Here is a 23,997-nt window from a genome sequence, read left to right on the forward strand (position 1 = left end):
GTCCTGTTAATTTGACAATTACAAACTATCACACTTTCCAGTTGCCAGCGGAGTCTTTGTTTTTTTTTTTTTTTTTTTCAAGAGATCTCATGATTATGGCCTAGTTTTATGTACACATACTCACACGTGTATGCATGCATGTGCCTGCACGTCTATGCATTTGTGTGTGTATCTATACATACATGTAGAGGTTAGAGGTCACCCTCTGGCACTGTCTACTTTGGTTTTTGTGACAGTGTTTTTCACTTGTCTGGGGCTCGTGAATTAGGCTAGATTGGTTGGCCAGTGAGCCCCAGTGATCTCCTGTCTCCTTTGCTGCACAAATCATGTCTGACTCTTTTATGTGGGTTCTGGGGATTGATCTCTGCTCTTCATGCTGTGTGGCAAGCACTTTACTGAATGAACTATCTCCTCAGCCCATTTGCCTTATTTCTTAAGAAGTGTCTTCATGTATGTATAAGCACAAGCAGACATGATCTTCTGACAGTTTACAGTTTGAATTCCTATAGGCTATCATAGCAGGTTCCCCTTCTCCACTGGTTGAATAGTGTTATAAGGAGGTGTATAAACGTTAATTTACTGACTTGAAGAAGAATGTTAATATTGTATGAAATAGTTTCTAGTGGAATTATAAAGGCAGACATTACACATTTTACAGTAGAATGCTCTATCATTTTCCGTATCTCATTCTGCTCTACTTTAAGATCACACATACTATTGTTATCAGGGTTCCTTGACTCTTTTTTCTTTGCTAGCTGAGGAAATTTCAAATGGGCTTGCAGAAGATCTCCGCAAGCAAAGTTTATTACAGTAAAAGTGCACTCTAAATCCACAGGAGAGGGCTAACCACGAGGGTTGGCCCACAGGTCTGAGGCTCTGAGGTTGGTTTTTAAATCTTTATCTGTGTTCTCTAGTTATGTCCCCTTTCTTCTCCCCTTTGATCTGTGGCTTTATAAAACAGGTTGTTTTTATTTTCTCCTGGTGTATACACCCACTGCCAACTTGCTTGTGATCTGGTGTCCTGATGATAGGATCACATGACCATTTGTCAGCTCTGATATTCTGTTACCATAGAGCTAATAAACAATGCAGCCTTACCCAGACTCCTTCTTCCACTGCTTTCATATGACTTCTACTCATGTTGTGACATTTGGGAATGAAAGTAACTTAAATGACTCTGGCCAGATGAAGCTGTGGGGAGTTCTGTCAGACTGACAGGTCTGATCTTTTGCACGTCACTTTTTCACATGTGGTGGCTTTAAAGTGGTGAGTAGGTGGTCATGTCCCTGGGCAGGCAGCTGAAGTAAACTTGACTTTTCTCTGGAGCAATATAAATTCTACCAAAAGCACAAAGAATTCCTGTAGACAAAGGTCCAAAGGCATAGTGATGGTTAAGCAGACAGGTGAATTGGGGGGGGGGGGGGATTAAGAACTAGAAAGCCAAATCCCAATTGTAGTATTTGTCTTGTTTGTACTCCAAAAAGAAACAGAAGGATGGGGAAGAATCTATTTAATATAAAAAGGCAATGCCTGTTTTGGAACTGTAGAGGTATGCTTGTTATTACATATACAAAGCACATAGGATATCAGTTGAGTTAAATAAAAATAAATTCACACTCAGGCCTAGGACATAGTAACTGCAGAACAATCAGCCTAAAGAAAACATTTAAAAATACAACTGAAGAGCAAAAGTAATTCGCCTAAAAAGAATTAAGTATTTCACTGCATTGTGAATAAAAATAGTGGAATCCTGACGTGGCAACTTTAGTGCTGAGAAAAGCAAGACAAAATGGAGACCTGTTGTGGAGGAAGGGACGTGGACATGTAATGATTCCACCCATATTTGCTCCTTGTGACAGCTATGACAGCTGGCAGAAGTGTCAAAGGAGGAGTCTTTATGCTGGGTTATGTAAGCCAAAGGATGATAGCACCTGCCTAGACTACAATGTCTTTGCAAAGCACTGCCCTTTATAGTATGCCTGCTGGTCTAGCTTTGCAGCATTTGATGTTTAATTAAAAAGCATCAGTATACACACTATAAACCATAGTTTCTTTTGTCAGAAATTTTCTCAGTATAATACATTGTTGTATCATCCAAAGATGCCAGCTATTTCTCTTTGTGTGAAGACAACAGTACTCTTTTTGAAAATTAGCTCATAAGTTCAATTTTTTGGTTTTTCATTACCTTGAAAGTCTGGAGAGAGATAGAGGAAGGCTTTGATTTTCCCCAATCTATGCCTACAAAGCAGCAAAATCTCACAACCTAAAACTCAAAGGCAGTTTTGTATATTTATTCTCAGAGCTCCAAAACATAGTTTGGGTAAAGGCAAAGCACCCATAGCCACGAGATCTACATAAGATTTGTGTCTTAGCAGGAAAAAGCAAAGGGAACAGTGGGAAACCTAAAATTACTTAGAGTGTTTCTTCCTTTTTGCCTCCAAAATTGCCTGCTGGTAGATCTTTGTCCACAGTAACAGGGGTTCTGTAAAAGAGAGGATGTTTTCACTAATAGACCAGTAGTGTTTGGAGCCAAATAAATGTAAATCTAACGTGTGCTGACCATACTGGAAGGCTCCCTGATTTTGAGCTCTATACTTTCATAGGAGAAATCTCTTGGAACTTCTTGATTATTAAAAGGCAAACATATTGATGACATTTAATAAAGACAGGTGGTTGTATTGAAAAACTAAGTTAGATATTGTCATGGTTAGACTTTGATTTTATATCAGCCAGAGAGGACATACCAGGTAGAGTTTTCAAGGGAGGAGATTTTAACTGGAGTAAAGGGAAAACTTTGTATATTTAAATTGACTGAAGAAGAGCAGTGTATTGCTTGGATTGTAGTTTTTACTCTTAAAAGAACTACTGACAATTGTTGATCACCTGCTGTGTGGATAATAAAAGTATTTGACCTGTAATAACTTAGCATTTGCAACGTTCTTCAAAGTATATTATTCCTATATTGTGCTTGCTTATACACAAGACTTAGTAAAGAGAATTTGGTGATCTAATGACCTGGCTTCCCATTCTACTCTGCAGTTGTTAGCAGAGTTAGCATTTAAATCTCCAGAGTCAGTTCTAAAGCTAGTAATTGCAGAAGGCAGTGAGACTCCAAAGTTCTACTTGAGAAGTGTGGTGGTCTTTGTTTGCCATTTCTGCTCTGACTAACCGAACAGCAGTTTCAGACTAAAGACAGAGAATCCTTTATACCCTTAGAAAGTGTGTTTCTGTCTGTTCCATTAAATATGAAAATAAAATACATACATACGTATTTCATACATCACAGTTGCCTTTTAGAGTACTGACACCCCTGTGAATTATTGTCAGTGTGCACAGAGAGAGAATGGGAATGGGGTTCTTGGCGTTTTCAAGTGAGGTCAGACGTAGATGTTTCTGCCAGGCTTTTCTGTGTTCCTTTTGCTTTTCTGTGAGCAAAGGCCTCAGGTGGACATTGCTGTGAAATGTGAGCTCAGAATGGAGGAGCTTTTCAGTGCGCCCTCTACATATGGTAGGTCCTCAGGGTTTTGTTTTTTTGTTTTTTATCCTGATACTTGAAATTTTAGCACCCCTCTCCTTCCTTTTGAGACAATCTCACTGTGTAGTTCAGCGTGGCTTACAAGTAGGTAGTCTTTCTTTTACCTCCTCTAAAGTGCCAGGATCAGAGATACCTATCACCATGCTCCAATTTAACTTTTAATATTAGCTTTTATGTAATTTCCAGTCATTAGATTTAAGAAAGCTTTTAAAATAAGCTGCCTCATCAGGATTTAAGTATATTCCTTGCCAAAATTCTTCAGAAGAGTATTTCAGATTTTGCATATTTTGAGATTTTTGCTTTATTTCTATAGCTATTATTGATGGTTCATCCTAATTTATAAACTGAAATCTACAGTGCCCCAGAATCCAGAAATGTTGCCTGTCACGTTAGCACACAGAAAGTTTCTGATTTTGGTCCAGTTGGACTTACTGAGATTTTGGAGTAATGATGTGTAATATACAACATAGTAACTACTCACTGTTTGTGGAAATATCTGTCAGCATTATATATGCACAATCTTTTATTTAATCTTTAGTATTTCTGTGAGACACAAGTACAATCATTCAGAATCCTCTTGTGCAGATGAAACAGCTGAGATTTAAAGGTGTTGAGTAATTTGCCCAATTTTATAGGCATTTACTGTAAATCTGGGCCTTCTTAGCCACCAAGCTGTATAGCCTAGACATTATGTAGCTATATATTTCCCTATCCATTGGCTTTGATATCATCCAGCAATGGTCTATTCTTTTAATTTGTTACTGTTTCTTATTTTTATTTTTGCCTTCAACATAACACAATTCTGTTGAACTGGAATGCCTTTTTTTTTTAAACCACAATATTATGTAACCTTACATCCTTGGGAGTGGAATTCAGAAGGGCAAGTATGTTGTGGTCAGTGCTTAAGAATTTTGAACCTTACTTTTTTGCCAGTGATGCAATAGTGACATTGTATTTCATATGTATAGTACTCATCAAAACCCTGGCATAATGTAAGATTCAGTAGGAGATAATTGTTATTTTTCAGTTGTTTGGGGAATTAGAAAGCAGAAAGACGAGGAAGCTGGATGTGCTTTTTGTGTTAGAATCTAGAATTTCATCTTCATTATTTTGCTTTTAAAATAATTTCAAATGTCAAAGTACTTTTAATTAATGTAAATATGGTGCTTGCTTAAATTCATCTGCAGCTTTAAAAGCACTTTTACAACTAGTAAGCAAGGGTGTATTAGTTACCTTTCTAATTGCTGTGATAAAACACCATGACCAAGGCAACTTACAGAAGAAGAAAATGTTTATTTGGACATAGGGTTCCAGAGGGTTAGTCTTTATGGTCAGGAATTGTGTCAGCACAAACAGCCGAGAGTTCATGTGCCATAATCTTGAGGAGCTTTTCTGTGAAAGGACTAGCTGCAGATGGTACTTTACTTGCTGCTGTAAGCTCTGTCTTATTAGTGTTGGAAGACAACTTGACTTCCCAGAATGGCTGAGAAATACCCAGGCTTAAATATGACGAACTAAACCTCTGGGCCAGCAGCCTTTCGGGACTTATTTCCTATTCCACACACTGGAAATACTAAACTCAGGTCTGGATTAGATGAATGTGTAGTCTAGTGTTAGAGTGGGCACTCTGTAAGTACTTGCTGGTTAAATGAAAGCAATGGGCGCATTTTTACTAATTTTCTAATTGGAACTTGAAATGGCTTTGTTCCTGATAATATTTTATTTTCTGTATCCTGAGTATCTTAGTTGGAAATGTAAGAAATAGATTAATAGCATTTTCTGTACCACAGCTTCTTAGTTGGTAGTGTAGTAAGTAGACATTGTTTTCTTTTTTGTTTCTTTTCTTATTTTGAATCAGTGCTTGGGTCTTGTCTAGTGTAGAGGAATAATTTGAAATAAAGGAAATGGACCCAGAAAAGTGAAGATCTGTATTCTAATCCTTTGAACAAGCATGGAAACAAGTGGTGTTGGAGGGCCGTGACCACCCTTATTAGCTCTTGGTTGCTTGGGTGACTGAGGTTAGTGGTAAAATCCTTTTGCAGCCTCCCTCGTGATGAGGGATTCAAGCTGTGTCCAACCCTCCATGCTGCTGTTTAGTTTTAGGGTGACTGTACAACAATGTTGTTTGTACTGAAACTGAGTGTGTTTCTAAGTTGGAGAACACTTACAGCTTTTGCTTGTTAGGTTGGTGCAGAAGTACTGCTTTGTAACCTGAAAAATCTGAAAAATGTCTTCTGTGAAAAAAATAGAGATTATTACAATCAGGATCTACTTTAATGATTCATCATTAAGACACTGTTGCTTTATTTCTGCACATAGAGATCTCTGTAAGAGAATCACGGTATTTTTTACCATCTAGAAAATGAGAGCTCATAGTCTCTATTAGAAAAAAACAATTTAAAATTAATTCACACCAGGAATTAAAGCTAATGTTCTAAGTTGCTTTGGTTGTGAGGATTTTTATGGTTGATGGTTTGGCCATCACAGTGTTGACAAATAAGAGGGACCAGACCAGGAGGAAGTGCAGATAACCAGATTACTATCCACAGTTGTATTGCCTTTCCAAATCTTACATATTATATTCATAATGATGAAAGTTCAACTAATGAGAACAACTATTTTCTAATTTTAAGCTATTGTCAATAGCTACTACACTGGTTTTTTTTTTTTTTTTTTTGGTGTAGGGCTTTATGCCTTTAGTCAGTATTTTGTCCCTAGTCCTGGCTCATAACGTTTACACCTCTCTTTTTCAAATATATATTGTGTGAAAACACTCATGTGCAGGGCAGTTGGGCAGTGTCATCCCTAGTATGTTGTGAAACCTTCTTGCCAAGACTTTGAAGGAGGGATCAAACAGTTGTTTACGAGACTGTGAATAGAAATTGTTTGGCATAAGCAGATAATATTTTTGCCTCAGAGAGCAAGGAGAGAAATTCAGGCAGGAGTTTTTAAAAATGAGTAGATGAAGTAAGGGCAGTGTGGATTCAGTAGAATTTTAACTACATACTTAACAAATGAAGACTCTCAGGATGTGTGGCAAGAGGGGCAGGCAGCGTCAGAGAACTCAATTCTTGGTTTTAAAAAGCAAGTTATAGGAAAAGATTTCCCCTTTATGTTTTACAACAGTTAACCACATTAAAATGATACTAAGTTGGGAACCCCATTAAGGAAACAAATTCATCTCTGGTTCTCTGAAAATACTGTTTTCCATACTGCATTGATAGATTTATTCAAAACATTCCTGCAAAATGATTGTGAGGCAGTGTGAAGAGAGCATGTAAACATGGATTTGAATCCATAGTGGTTACTTCTCAGGCTCCTTGTGATGGTGCGGAGCAAGGCTTTCTTTAAAGATGTTGAGTGGATTCTCAAACTGAGCAGGTCTGGGTCTCACCAGTCCTGCAGTCACTGGCCCTTTAGATGGAGGCTTCAAATGCTTTGCCTATGGCTGTTGTTTATATGCCCCTCTCAAGTCTCCCTCAAAATCCATCTGCTAGGAAGCATTGACAGCGAACTGTCATTCATTCCAGGGTCTGTGCATTTGTGAAATTCGGTCACTTTGCCTATTGAGTTGGAAAACTCTGGATTTTTATCCTGGTTCTCTAATGAGATTTTTTTTTTTTTTTTCGATGTTATTGTAGGGAAATCCTCATTCATGGTGGCATGGAATCCTTCCCCAGCATTTAGCAGCAGATTCATAGTAGAAGAGCAAATAGAGAAATTTGTATTATCTTCAATTTTACACACATATATGCATGTGCGCACGTGTGTGTGTGTGTGTGTGTCTGTCTATGTATTTAAATTGAGGTACTTTAACATAACATTGAAAGCATGGATGAGTCCTGAACATGTACATTTACATATCTAGCACATCTGTTAAAATTAGGTTCTGTCACTCCAAGAACTTCTTTTTTAAAGTGTATATTTTATGTGTATGTGTGTATCTGTGTGTGTAATTGTGCTTATGAGTACAGTGTTTGAAGAAGCCAGAAGAGGGTGTTGGATCCCCTGGAGGTGGAGTTATATATAGGCATTTGTAAACTGCCCAGTGTGGGTGCTGGGAACTGAACTCTGGTCCTCTGGAAGAGCAGGAAGTGCTTTTAGCTTCACTAAGTCTTCTTTCCTACTCCAGAAAATACCTTTAAGCCCCATTTCAGACCATCTCTCCCATACTTACAAAACTCTACTGTTTCGTATCCTTGTGTCACTGGAATTTTGTAGTATGTCTTTTTTGTCTTTTGTGTATGTGTGCATGTGTGGTATGTGTATAGATGCATACCTCTGTGCATGCACAAAGGCCAATGGAGGCCTTTGGTTGTCTTGCTTACCATTTCCCACCATATTCCATTGAGACAGGCTCTCAAGGTAAACTTGAACTTGATTAAATATCAGCAAAGAATGTGCTGCATAACGAATACAATGAAAATGTAACATGAAGTATTAGAGCCTATGCAAAGAAATAAAAGAAGACACATTTAATGTGTAATACGTGAGAAACATGTTTAAAGCGTTTATAATGCCATTGCTTAAGATGAAAGTGTTTTGAAATACCACCATGTAGTAGTACTTATGCAGTCTAAAAATTATATTGCAGTCATGTACTTTTCATGCAAGTCTTTCCTTATCATAATATATAAACACCCAGTGGATCATGTCTTGGATACAAATTCTTGCTCATGGACTCTTTTATCTTAAACATCTGGATTTTATTTTTATCTCTCTCTCTCTCTCTCTCTCTCTCTCTCTCTCTCTCTCTGCGCCCCCCCACCCCCAACTCTCATCTTCTTCCCTACCCCCATCCCCTGTTTCAGCGAGCATCTTCTGTATAATTTTTCCTTTACTGTTTTAGGATTACTTCCTTAGGATAGATTGCCAGAAGTGGAATTACTTGGTCAGAGGGTATGGACTTAAGAACTTTTTGCTTTTGTGTTTTTAATTACGATTTGAAAATTTGTCATTCAATTGATTTTTTTTTTATATTCATTGTGGAAGATAAAAACCACAATGATTGTCTTCTTATCTGAAGGCAAGATTTTATGATCAGAGAAGCTTGAGAAATTGCCAGGATAAAGGAGATTCACCTCAACAGTTCATGAACCCAGCTGGGCACTTGATGGGTGGTTTTGTTTTTTTTTGTTTGTATGGCTATATTAATATTTAGTGAATTGTTTATACAGGCTATGGTTTCTGAGTTAATGATTTAAGATTTAAAATTGTTTTATTGGCTGAGTTATACTGATCAAAACAACTGAACTACCAAGCTTTTATATGAAAAAGGTTGCTAAATGTCTTTAGTGTTAAGTTTTTTAAAGTTTTATAACTTAATCGAAAACTTTACTAAAGAGTGTGTGAATGCTTTCCACGGTGTTTAATTGTACTTAGACTGTAGACTTAGACCCCAAAGTAGAGGACAACAGATTGTACAAACCTTGTTTATCCCCCATTTCCTCCTACAGAATGTGAAAAACTTTGCATCTTCTGATAGTCTAGCCAAGGTCCAAGAAGTAGCAAGCTGGCTTTTGGAAATGAATCAGGAACTGCTCTCTGTGGGCAGCAAAAGACGACGAACTGGAGGCTCTCTGAGAGGGAATGCTTCCTCAAGCCAGGTAGATGAGGAACAGATGAATCGTGTGGTAGAGGAGGATCAACAGCAGCAACTGAGACACCAAGAGGAGGAGCACACTGCACAGAATGGTGAACTTGTGGGGGCAGACCCTAGGCCTGCAGACCAGAGTGATTCCCAGCAAGGACAAGTGGAAGAAAACAATAACCGCTTTATCTCAGTAGATGAGGACTCTTCAGGAAACCAGGAAGAGCAAGAGGAAGATGAAGAACATGCTGGGGAACAGGATGAGGAGGAGGAAGAAGAGGAGGAGGAGGAGATGGACCAGGAGAGTGATGATTTTGATCAGTCTGATGACAGTAGCAGAGAAGATGACCATACGCACAATAGCAATGTCACAAACTGTAGTGGTATTGTGGACCTGCCCATTCACCAGTTATCTTCCCCGTTCTATACAAAGACAACAAAAGTGAGTATCTTCAGTACCCATTCATCTGACACAGTACATACATTGCTATTTTGATTGTAATGAAACAATTCTTATAGTCGTCTTTGTAATATTGCTAACTATCTTCACATGTATAACAACTTTATTAAGTAAGTTTTAGATTGTTAAAGGCATCAGACAGTGTTATAAATAGAAGTACTAAGAAGGCAACCTGATTGCAAAATGAGCAGGGAAAATTGATCTTGCTTACCACAAAAACTTACCAGCTTCAGATTTGCTGCTGAAATGGTTTGTGTGAGTGTGCAGGGTTGGAACATGTGTAAATCAAGTAATGGAGACTTTTTATTTGCAAAATAGCTACTGTATTCACTGGCTGTGTCTTTACCAGAGTTAGTTACTCTAATCTTCAGGTTACTAGAAATCACTGAAAATAATTGTGCTTCATTTTTCAAAAATTAACTGGGACTCATGAATGTCCACGTAGAACAAACAGCCTTAGGGGTTAAACTGTTGTGAGGATTGTGTTTGAGTAATAGCTCACTTGTTTTACAGACAAGTAAAAACAAACACCTTCTGTAGTAGATATCCTTTTACCCCTTATTTGCTGGTTTTTAAATTTAATAATGAATCATTAAATTTTGTCTATAAAAAGTTAAAATTTAGCAACATCTGTTTCAATACAGTTTGACCTGGAATGATGTATCTGATACATTTGGCTTAAAATTCAATTTGCAAAATCATCGAACTTGTCTGGCTCTAATGTCCATAGCCTAGTCACACCTTGCTTTATGTAGTTGTTATTGTGACCTAGGAAGGGAATGGCATCAAACAGTTGTTTTCTTTCATTTAACTGTCTCCCTCTCTGTATGGAAGATTTTGCTCTGGACTGACTAGATTTTGCCCACTTTCATCATTTCTGTAACAGCTTCAGAAAATATTCTCACTCTGGACAGGAAGACTATGAGTCAAGGCAACAAGACATTATCTCTGTCTTTAAAGACATTTTTAAAGTTGCCTTGCTGTATTGAGAAGACATCACATGTCTAACCTTTTAATATTTTAATAAGGTAAATAAAGAGAAATTTGTACTAACTCAGTACTTTATTTTTAGAGGCCTTTAAATCCCTGGTCTTTATAAAAGAAAGAAAAAAGAAATTATATAAACAATATCCTGGGATTCGGTTTTATTCAGATCCTAAAAGTTGGACCTTTGAGAAGAACAGAGACTTGAAATGAAAATCATCCTTTAGAGTCAGGTGTGGTGGCACACACATCAATAATCTCAACACTTGACATAAGAGGATTGTTGCTAATTTTAGGTCAGCTGTGCTCTCTAGTGTGTGTGTGTGTCTGGGGTGGACAGTACAGCAAGACTCTTTGAAAGAAAGAAAACATCGCCCCCTTTGAAGTGTTAATAGAGACTTAAATTTCTTCAATTCTTTCTCAGTCTGCTTTTAAAATATCCTTGTGGAAATCTCTAAAACAACCTGAAGGCAGCTAGACTTATGTATCATTCCTGCATCATTTCTACATTAATGAGAAAAATGTTAGGTTCTATATTGCATTGGTTTATGCTTTAGAATATAGTGGAACGATTAAAAGGATAATTTCCTACTCTTGATGATTGAAGATTTCCGTTTTTAAGTCTAGAAGATAGACAGCAGTTTTGATCAATTAGTGGGTACCTTAAATGATGAATGTGAACAATGGCCAACGGACCCACCAAACCAGCCAATGTGTTGATGTAGACTTGTATACTGTTTCTTAAAGTTTCTGAAACTGACAGTCTTTTGAGGTGATTTCTGTCTGGGTGATGGACAGACCTATTTGGATTAACTCTTAGTCGTAGGACCAGTCTCTGTTCTTTATCAGAAATCTGTGTCTTCTCATGGTGCCAGAGATACTACTCCATTTCCATTAAGTTTTGTTTTCATGGGAATGTACAGTTGAATGAAAAATAAAAAAGAAAGGAAAGGGCATGACTGCTCCTAGGTCTGATGGAGGAGAAAGTTTATTGTAGATAAATGGGAGAGTATAGGTAGAGGCAGGGACAGGGACATCTAGGAGAGTCCAGAGTGGACATGACCAGACTGATCTGGGCCATGTGGAGAGAAGATGAGGGGAAGGGAGATGGGAGAGGGAAACCAGGTGCAGCCGCCAGGAGTTCAAAAGCACAAAAGGGTGGGTAACCAAAATGTCAAGATAATTTTGGGAAGAATCTCTGGGGGGAGGGCAGCCCAGCCCCTGAGCTGGAGAGTTCAGGTTAGAGGGCAGGGTATGGGAGCCATGCCTGGTAACAGGTAGGGACTGAGGGATGCTGGGAGAACCTGGTGGCCAAATCCAGCTTTGTGTTAAATAGGTTCCTCAGCCAGTTGCCATTAGTTTGAAACTTAACAGCAGTAAACAGTGTAGATTAGAAATTCCAGGCTGCCCTAATACTAAAAGTCAAGGCTCTTGGTAGACAAGATGTAATGTTTATTAAATTCCTGTGACAGATGAGAAAATTGAGGTTATAGCCAAATGGTTCACCCTACACCACAATTGTTTTTAGTTTTTTTTTTTTTCCATGTTTAGATTTTTTTTCTAGTTTCTTTTATGAGAATAGTTCTCCCCCCCCCCCCGCAATACAATATATTCTGATTATGCTTCCCTCCCCCAACTCTCCAGGATCATTTTCACCTCTCTTCCCATTTAAATCGTCACCCTTTCTAGCTCTCCATAGAAAACAAACAGGAATCTAAAGAAAAATAACAAAACAAGATAAAACAAAAACAGATGAACCAGAATAGGACAAAACAGACAAGCAAACAGAAGAAAAAGAGCCCAAGCATAAGAAACGAGTAAAGACGCAGAGACATACACATTCATACACATAGGAATACCATAAAAACACAGAACTGGAAGCATATCTATATCTATATATCTATATAATATATATATATCATCTATTTCTATATATACACATGTATATATATGCACATGTGTGTGTGTATGTATATATGTTCATATATACATATATAATCTGTGAGGTAAAAAGAAAGAAAATGCCCTGACACAACATTATGAGAGAAACAACCCCCACAGTTAACATTGATTTCTTTTGTGTATTTACTGCTGTGTTAAGAGGGTTTGTTCCCCCAGTGAGACTCTGTTGGAGAAAACTAGTTTTTCATTTGCATGTTGTTATCAGTTTCAGATAGCTTCTGGATTGGGGATGGGGGATTGTTCCTGTCAGCACTGGGTCCCCATCTGACAAAAACCTGTGCAGTCCCCATCCACATTGTAAATAACGAAAGATTTTATTCTTAATCTGCCCGTAAGAACCCTTTCTCTTTTCAAGTGGTATGCTGCCCTCTATGGTAAAATGTAACAACAGTACTTTCCAAGTGTGATGAGTTTAGTATTATGAAACAACCTAAGCTGCTCTTAGAACCACCTGAGAACTCAGGTAACTGCTTTTCTTGTGGTGTTTAACAAGACATTATTGAAGCTATGAGGCCTCAAGTCTAAAGTTGAAAGAGGAAGAATGGATCATGAAAAAGAAATTTGAGGCTGGTTACTCTCTAAGAGTCCATCAAATATGCTTCTGAACTAGGGATTCTATGCTAGCTGTTTGTCTCAGTGTGAATAGTCTTCCCCAATTTCTAGAGTTAGCTTACTTTGCCAGTTTTGAGTGTTTCTTCAGGTTTTAACTGTGCTAACAGCTTATAATATCTTAATTTTCTTGTATTTTTTTTTCAAGAGATTCTTAGGTCATATTGAACCTTTGACATGGAGTATTTTTTATATAGATTGTTAACTCTCTTAATGTTTTATTTTTATCAGCTCATTTTCAGCTAACATGAAAAGCAAATGGGACTACCAGATGTCAAATCTTCCTCCTGGTCTTTGCTTGGAAACAAGCGTGTTTGGGTAGCCATTTCTGATGCTTCAGTCTGGAGCTTCGTTCCTTATCTCAGATTGTTTTACCCGTCTTTATTCTTAGAGTCTTTCTATTTCTATTATATGTTTTTATCCATTTGCCTCCAATAATAACTACATATAACAGAATAAATATGCAAAATAGTATGTTGAATAGATCTTTAGGCTCTAAGTAGTATAACCTAAGCAGGGTCTAGTCACATATGCCTGCAGTCTTGGGGAGAGAAGGGCCTTAGACTATAGGTTTGAAGACAGCTAGAACAAGGACCAAGGGAACAGTTGTGTAGTGGCTCTACTAGATTTGGAGTTGCCAACAGCTGAAATTTAAAGGGAAGCTAAGTTAAGTTAGTCCCTAGAGAATGACTTTCTCCTCAGAAAGTCCAAGGCCTACTTTTGTCCCTAAGTCTAAAATTCAGTTAGGTATAGGCATTTCCAGAGGGAGTTTCTTATATAGATATATGGCCCCTTCAGGGGCTGTGCCCTTGCCTTGTGAATGAGAAGAAATGAAAACATGGTGGGATGTGGCTTAACTTGATTCAGAATGTGAGAATGATGATGAAACAGGGAAAGGGGTAGGCCAGAGGCATAAGATGGGTTCCCTTAATGCAGGGAATGGTACCTGAGCTTGGATTCTGACTCTGAAACATAGGGCTGTGACCTGGTTTTGTCTGTATCTATCCCTTAAAATGCAATTCATTCTCTACAGCACATACACACACACACACCACACACCCACAAGCACACCCATGCACATGCACACACACGCGCGCACACACACACATACATGATCTTTGGTGTTCATTCATTATATCACCACTAATGGACAAAAGTTATGGTATTTGAACTTAGCAAACTGGCCTTCAATAAAAAGATAAATACAGATCTTGCCAATGAATAGGCATATGCTGTTACTTGTAGTAAAATTGGTTAATGAATCTATACCTTTTTCAGTCTTTATTAAATTTCTGTTCAAATGCCTTGCAAGGCTTGTGTTTTGATTGACAAAGTAAATTTCAACTCATGGTAAATTTCTAATTTCTGTTAATACAGTTTTAAAATCGTTTCAAACTATAATTGCTCTAAGTACATTTTACATCTGTGTGTGAATCAGATGATGTTTCAATCTGTATCTTACTGGAAGCAATGAAAGGATTATTTCAATTAAGAGCTTTCTCTGTAAATAATGACATTTTCCCTATAGAATAGGTGACCTTATCTAATACTTGGGAAGTGGAGGTAGGTATCTCTCTAGGGCAGCCTGATCTACTTGATGAGATCCTATCTCAAAAACAGAAACAGAGTGGGGAATTTTAAAATTTTCAGTACAGATCATAAACTTCTGAAATATATGCTAGTATCAAGCAGAGCTATCCCAAGATATTTCTGAAGCAGATTACTTTATATGTATAATTACATGGACTTTTTTTTTTTTTAGGGAGGTTAAGGAAGATGAGCTCACAGAATTCAGGATATTTTAATTTAATACATACCTTAGTATTCTTAAATATATTTTTCAGTCTTGTTTTAGCAAGCATTTATTAGTACCTGAAAATAAAAAAAAGATAATAACTTTTAGAAACCACTTAGTTTATTTTGGCTTTTGTATAACTTTTATAATGCATAATAGAGGGTTAGATAATAAGTTTTCCCTACCAAGAACTGGCATATGCCCCTAAAGAAGGGAGAGAAATGGGACCATAAAACATCACTGAGTGTAGTGGAAAGGGTGGCAGCTTTGGTGTCTGGATATGATCAGGTCCCACATCTCAGAGCTCTGGCAAAATCTACCCAGGACAATTGCTGGAGGAAGATGGCTAGCATGGTGCTGTGTTTTCTTGTCTTTGAGACTGTTTGTAAAGATTCATTTTTATTTATGTTTGCATGTGTGCTCCATATGCACATGGGTGCCCAGAACTCGGATGAAGTTTGAGCCCACAAGTTCAATACCAGGCTGGGCAACATGGAAAAGCCTTGTCTCAAACAAACAAACACACACACACACAGTAATAAGCCATTTACTATTTATTATTATTATTAGTCTAAACCCTTTCCTCTGTTTGGAACATTGCTAAATTCTGTATGTGTATGTTCTTGCTGAGTCGTATGGTAATCTTTAGTAGTCAGCCTCAGGTCTGAAATGACATGTGAATAGTTCACCGGGTCATAAGGTCAGTAGTAGAGCTGGTATTTGAACTGAGATTTCAGTTTCGTCCCAGGTTGTACTTCCTTTAAAACAGGAATATACAGTGAAACAAATATCATTAATTTTGGGATCCACAGGCTATGAAATCACCTGTAAACCTTAACATCTGTTTTCAGGACCCCAGTGTTACCCCACCTAAATCTCTGCTTCTATGGCAAGTTTATTAGGGTTTGTGTTAAATTGCTTTTCTGCCAACTTTGTCTGGTATTTATCACCTATCAGACATACTCTGCTGTAAATATTAGCTATTATTCTTATTTAACTGATCCTTCAGACTTGTGAAAGTGGTTTTTGTGGGAGACTTTCCTGCATTGGCTATTCTTTGTAATTTTTAAAATTAACAAGACTTTTGAGTGGGAGCACAGAGAGTTCCCAGATGCTTCTTAGCCACACCCATGCATATCATGCCCCATAATAAGCTCCCCTCACTAGAATGGCACATGTTTTACAAATGGCAAGTCAGAAGTCACATTTACATTAGGCTTCACTTATGTACTTTGTGGGTTTAAACAAACATGGAATGACATATTTACCAGTTTAGTCTTTTATAAAGTATTTCTACTGTCATAAAAATCTTCATGATCAGCCTATCCAGTCTCCTCCCGCCCAACCCCAGGCAACCATCAATGTTTTCATGGTTTCCATAGTATCCCTTTTTATAAAGTGTCATATAATTGTAGTCATATAGTATGTAGTCCTTTTAGTGTGGGCTTTAAATAGCATTTGTTAAATTTCTTTCATGCATTTTCAAGGCCTAAAAATTCACTCATTTTTATGGTTGGATAATATTCCTTTGTCTGGATGGGGTGCTGTTTACTTATCCACCCACCTAATAGAGAATATTTTGGTTTTCCAGAGTTTGGCAACTGTGAGCAAAGCTGCAAATGAGGAGTATTTTAGCAGTAGATTTTCTTTTATATGATACTGCCAGAGTGTCTTCCTTTGACTGTGTTGTTTTTGCATTCTTACCGGCAAGGAATGAGACTGTTCTGTCCTTACTGGTGCTTGGCATCATCAGTGCTCTGGACTGCATTTCATCATTGTGTTCATCAGCATCTCTCCAGTGGTGTATACTAGTGAACATATTTTCAGGTACATACTTACCATAAATATATCTTCTTTGGTGAGGTATCTATTCAGGTCTTTGCTCATTTTTAAATTAAATTGTTTTTTCAACAATGCTGTTTTCAGAGTTTTACACATTTTCAATAAGTTATTTATCGGATGTGTTTTTACAAGAATTTTCATCTTGTTTGTGGCTTGCCTTTTTTTTTTTTTAAATTTATTGATTGTGCCTTTCAGAGACACTCCTTAATTTTAATGATGTCCATTTCATTGATTACTGCATTTACATCCGTCTTTTTTGGGTCCTCGTGTGCTGTATTTATCTATTTCCTTGGTTTATGAAGACATCAGGTAGGATAATGTCAGTCTCCCAGTTTGTTCTTGGCTCTTTCAGGGCTTCTGCCTTTCCATATAAATGTTGAAGCAGTTAGTCAGTGTCTGCAAAGTAACTACTGTGAATTTGGTTGGAATTGTGTTGAAGCATCATTGCTTCTACCCTGCCTTCCCAGCCTACATTTTAGAATTCTTTTGCTGTATACTCAGCATACAGATAGTAATTCAAAAGAAAGTACAACAGCCACAAAAGAAATGGGAATGTTCAGTTTTTAAAGAGTCATACATTGATATATTTTGCAATGTTATTAGTTAATTGGAGAAAGGAATTTTAGCAGTAGAACATATATAATCATTTAAGTTTCTTCACTGAACACTAGAGGGCCATGTAGTACCTTGTTGATGGCACTTGTTTTCATGTATTTAAATGTATTATTGTCTGCCTGTCTCTTGTCTATCATTTTTTGCCCCAATTTAGAATAAATATTTAGGGCAGTTTTATATACATACATACATACATACATACATACATACATACATACATACATACATACATTGCCATAATATTTTTGTATTTTTTAAAGCAAGCAATTAGAATATTCTCATTTTACTACTTAATAATGAAATGAGATACAGTGTATTGTATCCATGTGTACAAAACTCACTTGCTTTGGGAGGGTGTGTGTTTTCGAAAGCTTGTCATGAATTTATACAGAATCTTGAATTTAGAAGACCTCCCATGACTGGTTGCTCTGGGCTTCCTTAGCATATGTGCAAAAGAAGAAGGTCCCTCTTGTGTTAGCACTAACGTGGGCTATAAACATCCAGTCCTCTTGAAGTGAAGACTGCTTAGCAGTCGATTGAATTTTCTTTTTTCTCTTAGTTTGGTGGTGGTGGTGAACCACAATCTCTAGACTCTGAGTAAGTAATATGACTGTGAAGAGGATCACAAACAGTTTGTTTATACTCTTAGGAATGTGTACTACTACTTGTTAAAGTTCAGAATTGTCATTTCTTAGTTGTGTTTTTATTTGGAACACTTCACTCAGTCTCTGTATTGTGTATTTGGAGGACATAGGTCATTCTGACTACTCGGCGTTCACACTCTGTTTTTGAGAAATGGGTGAGGATCGTGAACACAGTAGAAGCCCCTTCCGAGAAAGGTGGGACTCTGACACCATCAAAGATGTAAACCACCGCAGCCCCTGAGCTCCCCCCTTGGGTTGTTACTTTATTATTAGGCCATGTCCTTAGTTTACTTACTAGAATAAGTTGGCACTTTTGGTTTGGAAGATCTCAAGTCTATGGGCAAGTTAATCCTTTGCATATTGATGAATATTAAAGTTACTGCTTATTATGGCTATTCCTGGTTGTCAACTTGACTATATCTGGAATGAATTATAATCTAGATATGATGGGCACACTTGTGATCCGATTTTGAAGCAGAAAGACAACATGCCTTTGATCCCGATCTTGCTTGAGGCTGGACACGCGCGCACGCACACACACACACGCACGCACGCACGCACACACGCGCGTACACACAAAGAGGGAGAGATTCGTTCTGTAAGTTTCGTCACTAGAGAACTCTAATATACTGCTGTTGACAACTAATAAGATTACAACTGATATGCTTTTGCCATGTACTTGCTGTTTTTCTGTATCACTGCTATTTTTCTGTAAAACACATACAATCTTAGTTTTGGCAGATTAATATGAGATTTGGACAACTAAACACTTTGCCCGGGGATGGTGGTGGTGTTCAAGACAGGATTTTTCTGTGTAATGGCTCTGGCTGTCCTGAAACTCACTTTGTAAGGCCTCTGCCTCCTGAGTACTGGGATTAAAGGTATGTGCCACTATGCCTGGCAAGTAAACAATTTTTGCTTGGGTAATGAAATTAGTTATAGTAATTTATTATGTTGCTGAAACTTAAATTTTTTTCTTATAATTTTATTTTTACTTTATGTGCTTTGGTGTTTTGCCTACTTGTATGTTTATGTGAGGGTGTCTAGAACTGAAGTTATAGACAGTTGTGAGCTGCCACGTGGTTGCTGGGAATTGAACCCGAGTCCTCTGGAAGAACATCCAGTACTCTTAACCTCTTAGCTATCTCTCCAGCCCTGACAGTTAAATCCTTAAATGGCCAAAAACATAAAGCAGGTAAAAAGAGGGACCAGTATCTGACTTGAGAAATGCCTGCCCTGCTTCTCCAGAGACTACATGCTCCCAAGGAGATGAAGATGCCAGGCTTGTCTTTTTAAACATTTGTTTTCAAATGGCATTTTGTGACTTCTTCTTAATAGTCTGCATGCTACTAATTTTAACAAAGCCTTTCAGTGCCTTTGTTTCCCTACATGCTACCTTCCTTCTAAATCATATATAGAAAAACAGTGGGTGTTTATTGCTCATTTCAAAATGAAAATAGTTTTCACCAAGTAAATAAGCATTAATAAGAAATGGGTGAAATACAGCATTGAGAGCCACAGCTGTGCTATATGGTCTGTTTTTGTTTTGAATGAGATTATTTCCAGGTGTTAAACTGCCAAGGGTCTAAGTTATTACTGTTATTGATATTTTTATTTTTATGTATGTGATGTTAAGAATGCTGGCAATAATTATCACATAGTGTTACTAAGGGGGTTCAGTGAAGTTTGAAAGGTAGCTAGGACAAGAATTTGGGAATCTTCAGTAGGTATCAATTTATTATATTTCAGATTGTCAATTATTTTAAAGTTACAAGTGTATGCTAAGCTAGCTTGATTTTTAGTTTCTAAGCTTGTAGGCTATTTAAGTTTAGTTAGCACTAACTATGAAGTACTCTTTCTGTAATTAATTGCTTAATGCTTAAACTAGAAGGAATTTGGAAAAAAACTTAAAAGAAAATATTGAAACTAAATGGAAATGTTCAGAAGAGATGAAAAGGCATGTTCTTGAGGTGATTGTGTGTTGTGGGACAGTGAGTGGAGTAGTTAAGGAATGACCCACTTGATACATCTGCGGGTCCAGTTCCTGCTTTGAGCTACAGGGCATGCCTAGACATTCACACTGAAGATCGATTATACACAGAGGCAACAGTAGCTGCAGTTAGGTTAAATGACCTGTACATAGGGCGCATTTGGAAGAATGTGCTTTGTAAACTGTTGGTGTACTCCCTGGCTGTCCGTCCTAGAGCCCTAACTGGCTTGCTCCTAACAGTGAGTACTGTAGTTAGGACAGTAAGCAAGCTGTTGGGAGCTTAACCTCTCACTATGAAATAGGAGCAGAGGAATGAATACTTGTTTTTAGTGACCACCAAGTTTAAAAATGATACAATATCCTACTCTAGACAGATGCATCTTGCCCTCTTTCGGGTGGTCCTTGATGTCATTAAAATGACTTCTGCTTTGCAAATAGAAACACCTTTTAAGCTATATTCTACTTTCAAAACGCTCCAATTATCTGGTTTTCTGGTTGTCTAAGGAAGATGGCAGTGAAGACTGGGGTGTGGGGAAGGTGCTGCTGAGTTTGGGGAGTGCTTGGAGTTATTCACCTCCTGTGTGTTAGTTCTGCTTGTTTACATCATACTTAGAATTTTCGACAATGAATTACCTGTAGTTTACAAGTATGTTGGCATCCAACTTAGTTTTGAATAGCTGAGGTATGTCTGTAATATTTATCAGCTAAAGTTAGTTCTGAGGATTATTGTTTCATTCTGTTACCTGCTATAGGAAAGGCCAGTCTGTGGTGGTGTTTCTCTAATCCCAGCACTTCTCTTGTAGGCAGCCTTGTTTATCTACTGAATTCCTGGCTGTTGAGAGCTATGTAGTGACACCCTGTTCGGTGTGTGTATGTGTCTGTGCGTGTGCGTGTGTGTGTGTGTGTGTGTGTGTGTGTGGTGGGGAGAGGGGGCTTAGATGAAAAGTGAGACCTTATTCTATTAATTACTTATTAATAATATTTTTGCTTATTTTAAACTATTTTGTGATTCTTTATTCCAGACAGAAACAACAGAGATTGTAAACTGTTGTCTCATAAAATGTTTTTAACACGTTTAAATTTATTGTCAACATTTAAAATGTTTGGAAAGTTTATAGGCAAAAATACTGCATTTTCACATTCTAATGAAACTGCAAGGTATGTGGGCTTCTTGGGAGCCTCTTCTTAAGTGACACAATTGGCTATTCCTTTTGATTGGGACGTCCAGGTCCTAAAACCGAGTTATTTTCTTTATTTTTACCTGTCTCCTACTTGGTGGTGATTTGTGTTGTGGTCATTTGCATTTTCATGAAGTAAAAATGAAAGTGTGAACTTGAAATTCAAGTCTAAGTGTTACATAACATTTTCTAAAGTTTTATTTTGAAAATAGCCAGAGACTTGGTAAATAAATGGGTCATTTTCAGTAGATATTATCAAAGTGGGAAATTGTTACCGTAATGTTTTGCGCCGTTTTACAGTGAAGGCTGTATAGGTACTATATCATAACGTAGCCGTATACTTGGTGCCCTTGTTTCTGCTTATGTTTGTTATCCACTGGCACATAACACATTCAGTCTGTTTGTACAAGTTAGAGAGGAACATGGGTGAAGCTGTGGGTATGAGTCAGCTGGAGGCTGAATAGTACGCTTCCCATCATGCAGTTTCAGGCCTTGTCCCTATATGTTCTTACCTGAGCTGCCTTGGGCTTTATTCCGTGACCTCGGGTCACTTGGCCACAGAACATCAGTGCAGAAAGCAGGCTGAATCTTTTTAATAACATCCTAGGCAGTCACATGATGTTCTAAAGGACAGAATGTTTAAAGATGATTAAAGGACAGAAAAGTCTGGCAGATTTAAGTGTGAAGAGGATGTGGTCTCTCCCTTTCAGAGTAAGCAGCATTAGGGTCCTACTGTAAAAAGTGCCTAGACTGGAACGCCATTGTGATCGTCTTTGGGAATGTATATGCTGTAGGATGTATCTATGCTCTCCGTCCTGCTTGCTTTTTCTTTGTAGAGGCTGGAGATGGATAGGTGTCTCACTGAACCTGGACTTTGCTAGACTGTCTAGCCAGCAAGCCCCAGGACCCTCCTCTCTCCTGTTGGGCAATAGGATTTTAGATGCTTGGTCCCTCCTTAAATGTAAAAATGGCTGCTGGGGATTGAATTCTGGGTCCTCACATTTGCATAGCAAACACTTATCCAACTCCATAGCCTCTGACTTCTTCCTCTTGACTCCCAAGATCTTTCTGTACTAGCACACTGTGTGTGGGGGGATTATAAAAATTAATTTATCTTTTTGATAGCCAATTAGTGTTTTATTTATTGAAGAATTGAAAACTCAGATGTCTGCTATAAAATTAATGTTGAAATTTATGAGACTATCAGTTCATCCAGGAATGAAACTCTAAATAATTTCTGTAGATTGATAATATATTTAAACCATTTTATTTAGAGTAAATAGTCCTATACTTAAATTCTTTTATTTACATTTTAAAGGTGTACACACACGCACACACAGGTTAATTTGACTTCCTGGGCTACAGATTGTCTTTAGAACTTTGGCAGGAGAAATAAATGATTTATAGATAATATTTAGCTGAAAGGTTGATGAGTTATTTATGCTTGCTTATAAAAGTAATTTAAATGACAGACTGTAGATTTCTACATTTATTTTGAAAACTGTGAAAGATGAGCTTGTTTCAGCTTCTCCCTGTCACCACATGAAGTTAGGGTTCTTGCATGATTGAAATACCTGTAATTACAATGTCATTTTTGTCATAGTTGACTTAAAGGTATAGCTATATTAATCATCAGCTGAATTCTTAGTGAGCAGCTGTGTAAGGCCAGTTTAACAGCTGGGGTAACCCAGCACAGAACATGGGAGTTAAACTAAATTATGAGGTGAATTATGTTATAGACATAGAGGACTTCATATGGGGCATTGCTGAGATACTTAGAAAACTTAATCTGAAAATTGGACTTCAGTTTTTGATCTCAAATATTTCTTTAAATTCCTAATAAAAAAATGAGAAATTTGTTGTGAAGTTAACAGGTCTTAGATTCAACCCAAAGCTTACATTAGAAATGAAATATATGTACAGCTATCATCTATCTGTATGCCTTGTATGCCATTGGTAGGTAGGAGAAGGAAATAAAAATACAATTTATTGTAGTGTTAACTTCTTGAATTTCATCTTTTTGTTCATTTTTTAAGGGTTTGCATTGCCTTGTAACTTCTTCCTGGTTAAAATATTATCTTTGTGTGTAGCTCCACCACACTGTCTACTACACACTCATAGCTGCCTGCTCTTGCAGAGTATACACAAATGAATTGAAGTAGTGAGCTATATTCAGTTGTATCTTATTTTAAAGTTTTTTTTCTTTAAAAAATCATGCTCATTTATGGGGTGGCGGGTGTACATGGTCAGAGGATAACCTGTCAGAGATGGTTCTCCCCTTCTTCCATGTGGGTCCCAGGGATCAGGCTTGGTGGCAAACACCTTTCTCCACTAAGACATGTTGCTGGCCCTTGAATATATTTTGTGAAACTAATTTTACTAGTCACCAACTTGTAATAAAAGAAGGCTTACTAAATTGATAATCCAGCATTACGAGGCATCTGCATAAGACTAATAAAGCCATAGTATGCACTCCAGATTGCAAAGCTTTCACCCTCAATCTTCTTCCCCATGCTCCTCATGGGGAATCTGAAGTGTGGCTAAGCAGCCAGCCTAAGATCCCAGTTCATAGTGGCAATGAATGTAGAGTTTAAAATTCATTCACTTTGGATAATTCAGCCTGGACAGTGGTTCTCAACCTTCCAATTTAATACAGTGTGATACAGTTAGTTCCTTATGTTGTGATGACCCCCCAACCACAAAATTATTTTTGTTGCTACTTCATAACTGTAGTTGCTACTGTTACAAATTGTAATGTAAATATCTGTGTTTTCCAATGGTCTTTGGTGAACC

The 23,997-nt window shown here is 37.5% G+C and overlaps 1 protein-coding gene across 7 annotated transcripts in view; it reads left to right on the forward strand.

Moving 5' to 3' along the window:
* The window catches only part of Fbxw7 (F-box and WD repeat domain containing 7), a 159,137-nt gene that overhangs the window by 77,542 nt on the left and 57,598 nt on the right, over nucleotides 1–23,997 (forward strand). For 6 of the 7 annotated variants that reach the window (XM_051199292.1, XM_051199293.1, XM_051199290.1 and 3 more), the window contains one exon: nucleotides 8,992–9,567. In XM_051199292.1, coding sequence (XP_051055249.1) covers nucleotides 9,061–9,567 — 507 coding nt within the window. In that variant the 5' untranslated portion in view covers nucleotides 8,992–9,060. The remainder of the gene's footprint in view (nucleotides 1–8,991; nucleotides 9,568–23,997) is intronic. The other variant, XM_051199288.1, reaches the window with a different exon arrangement.

This window comes from Phodopus roborovskii, unplaced genomic scaffold (assembly GCF_943737965.1).
Source record: "Phodopus roborovskii unplaced genomic scaffold, PHOROB, whole genome shotgun sequence".
NCBI lineage: Eukaryota > Metazoa > Chordata > Mammalia > Rodentia > Cricetidae > Phodopus > Phodopus roborovskii.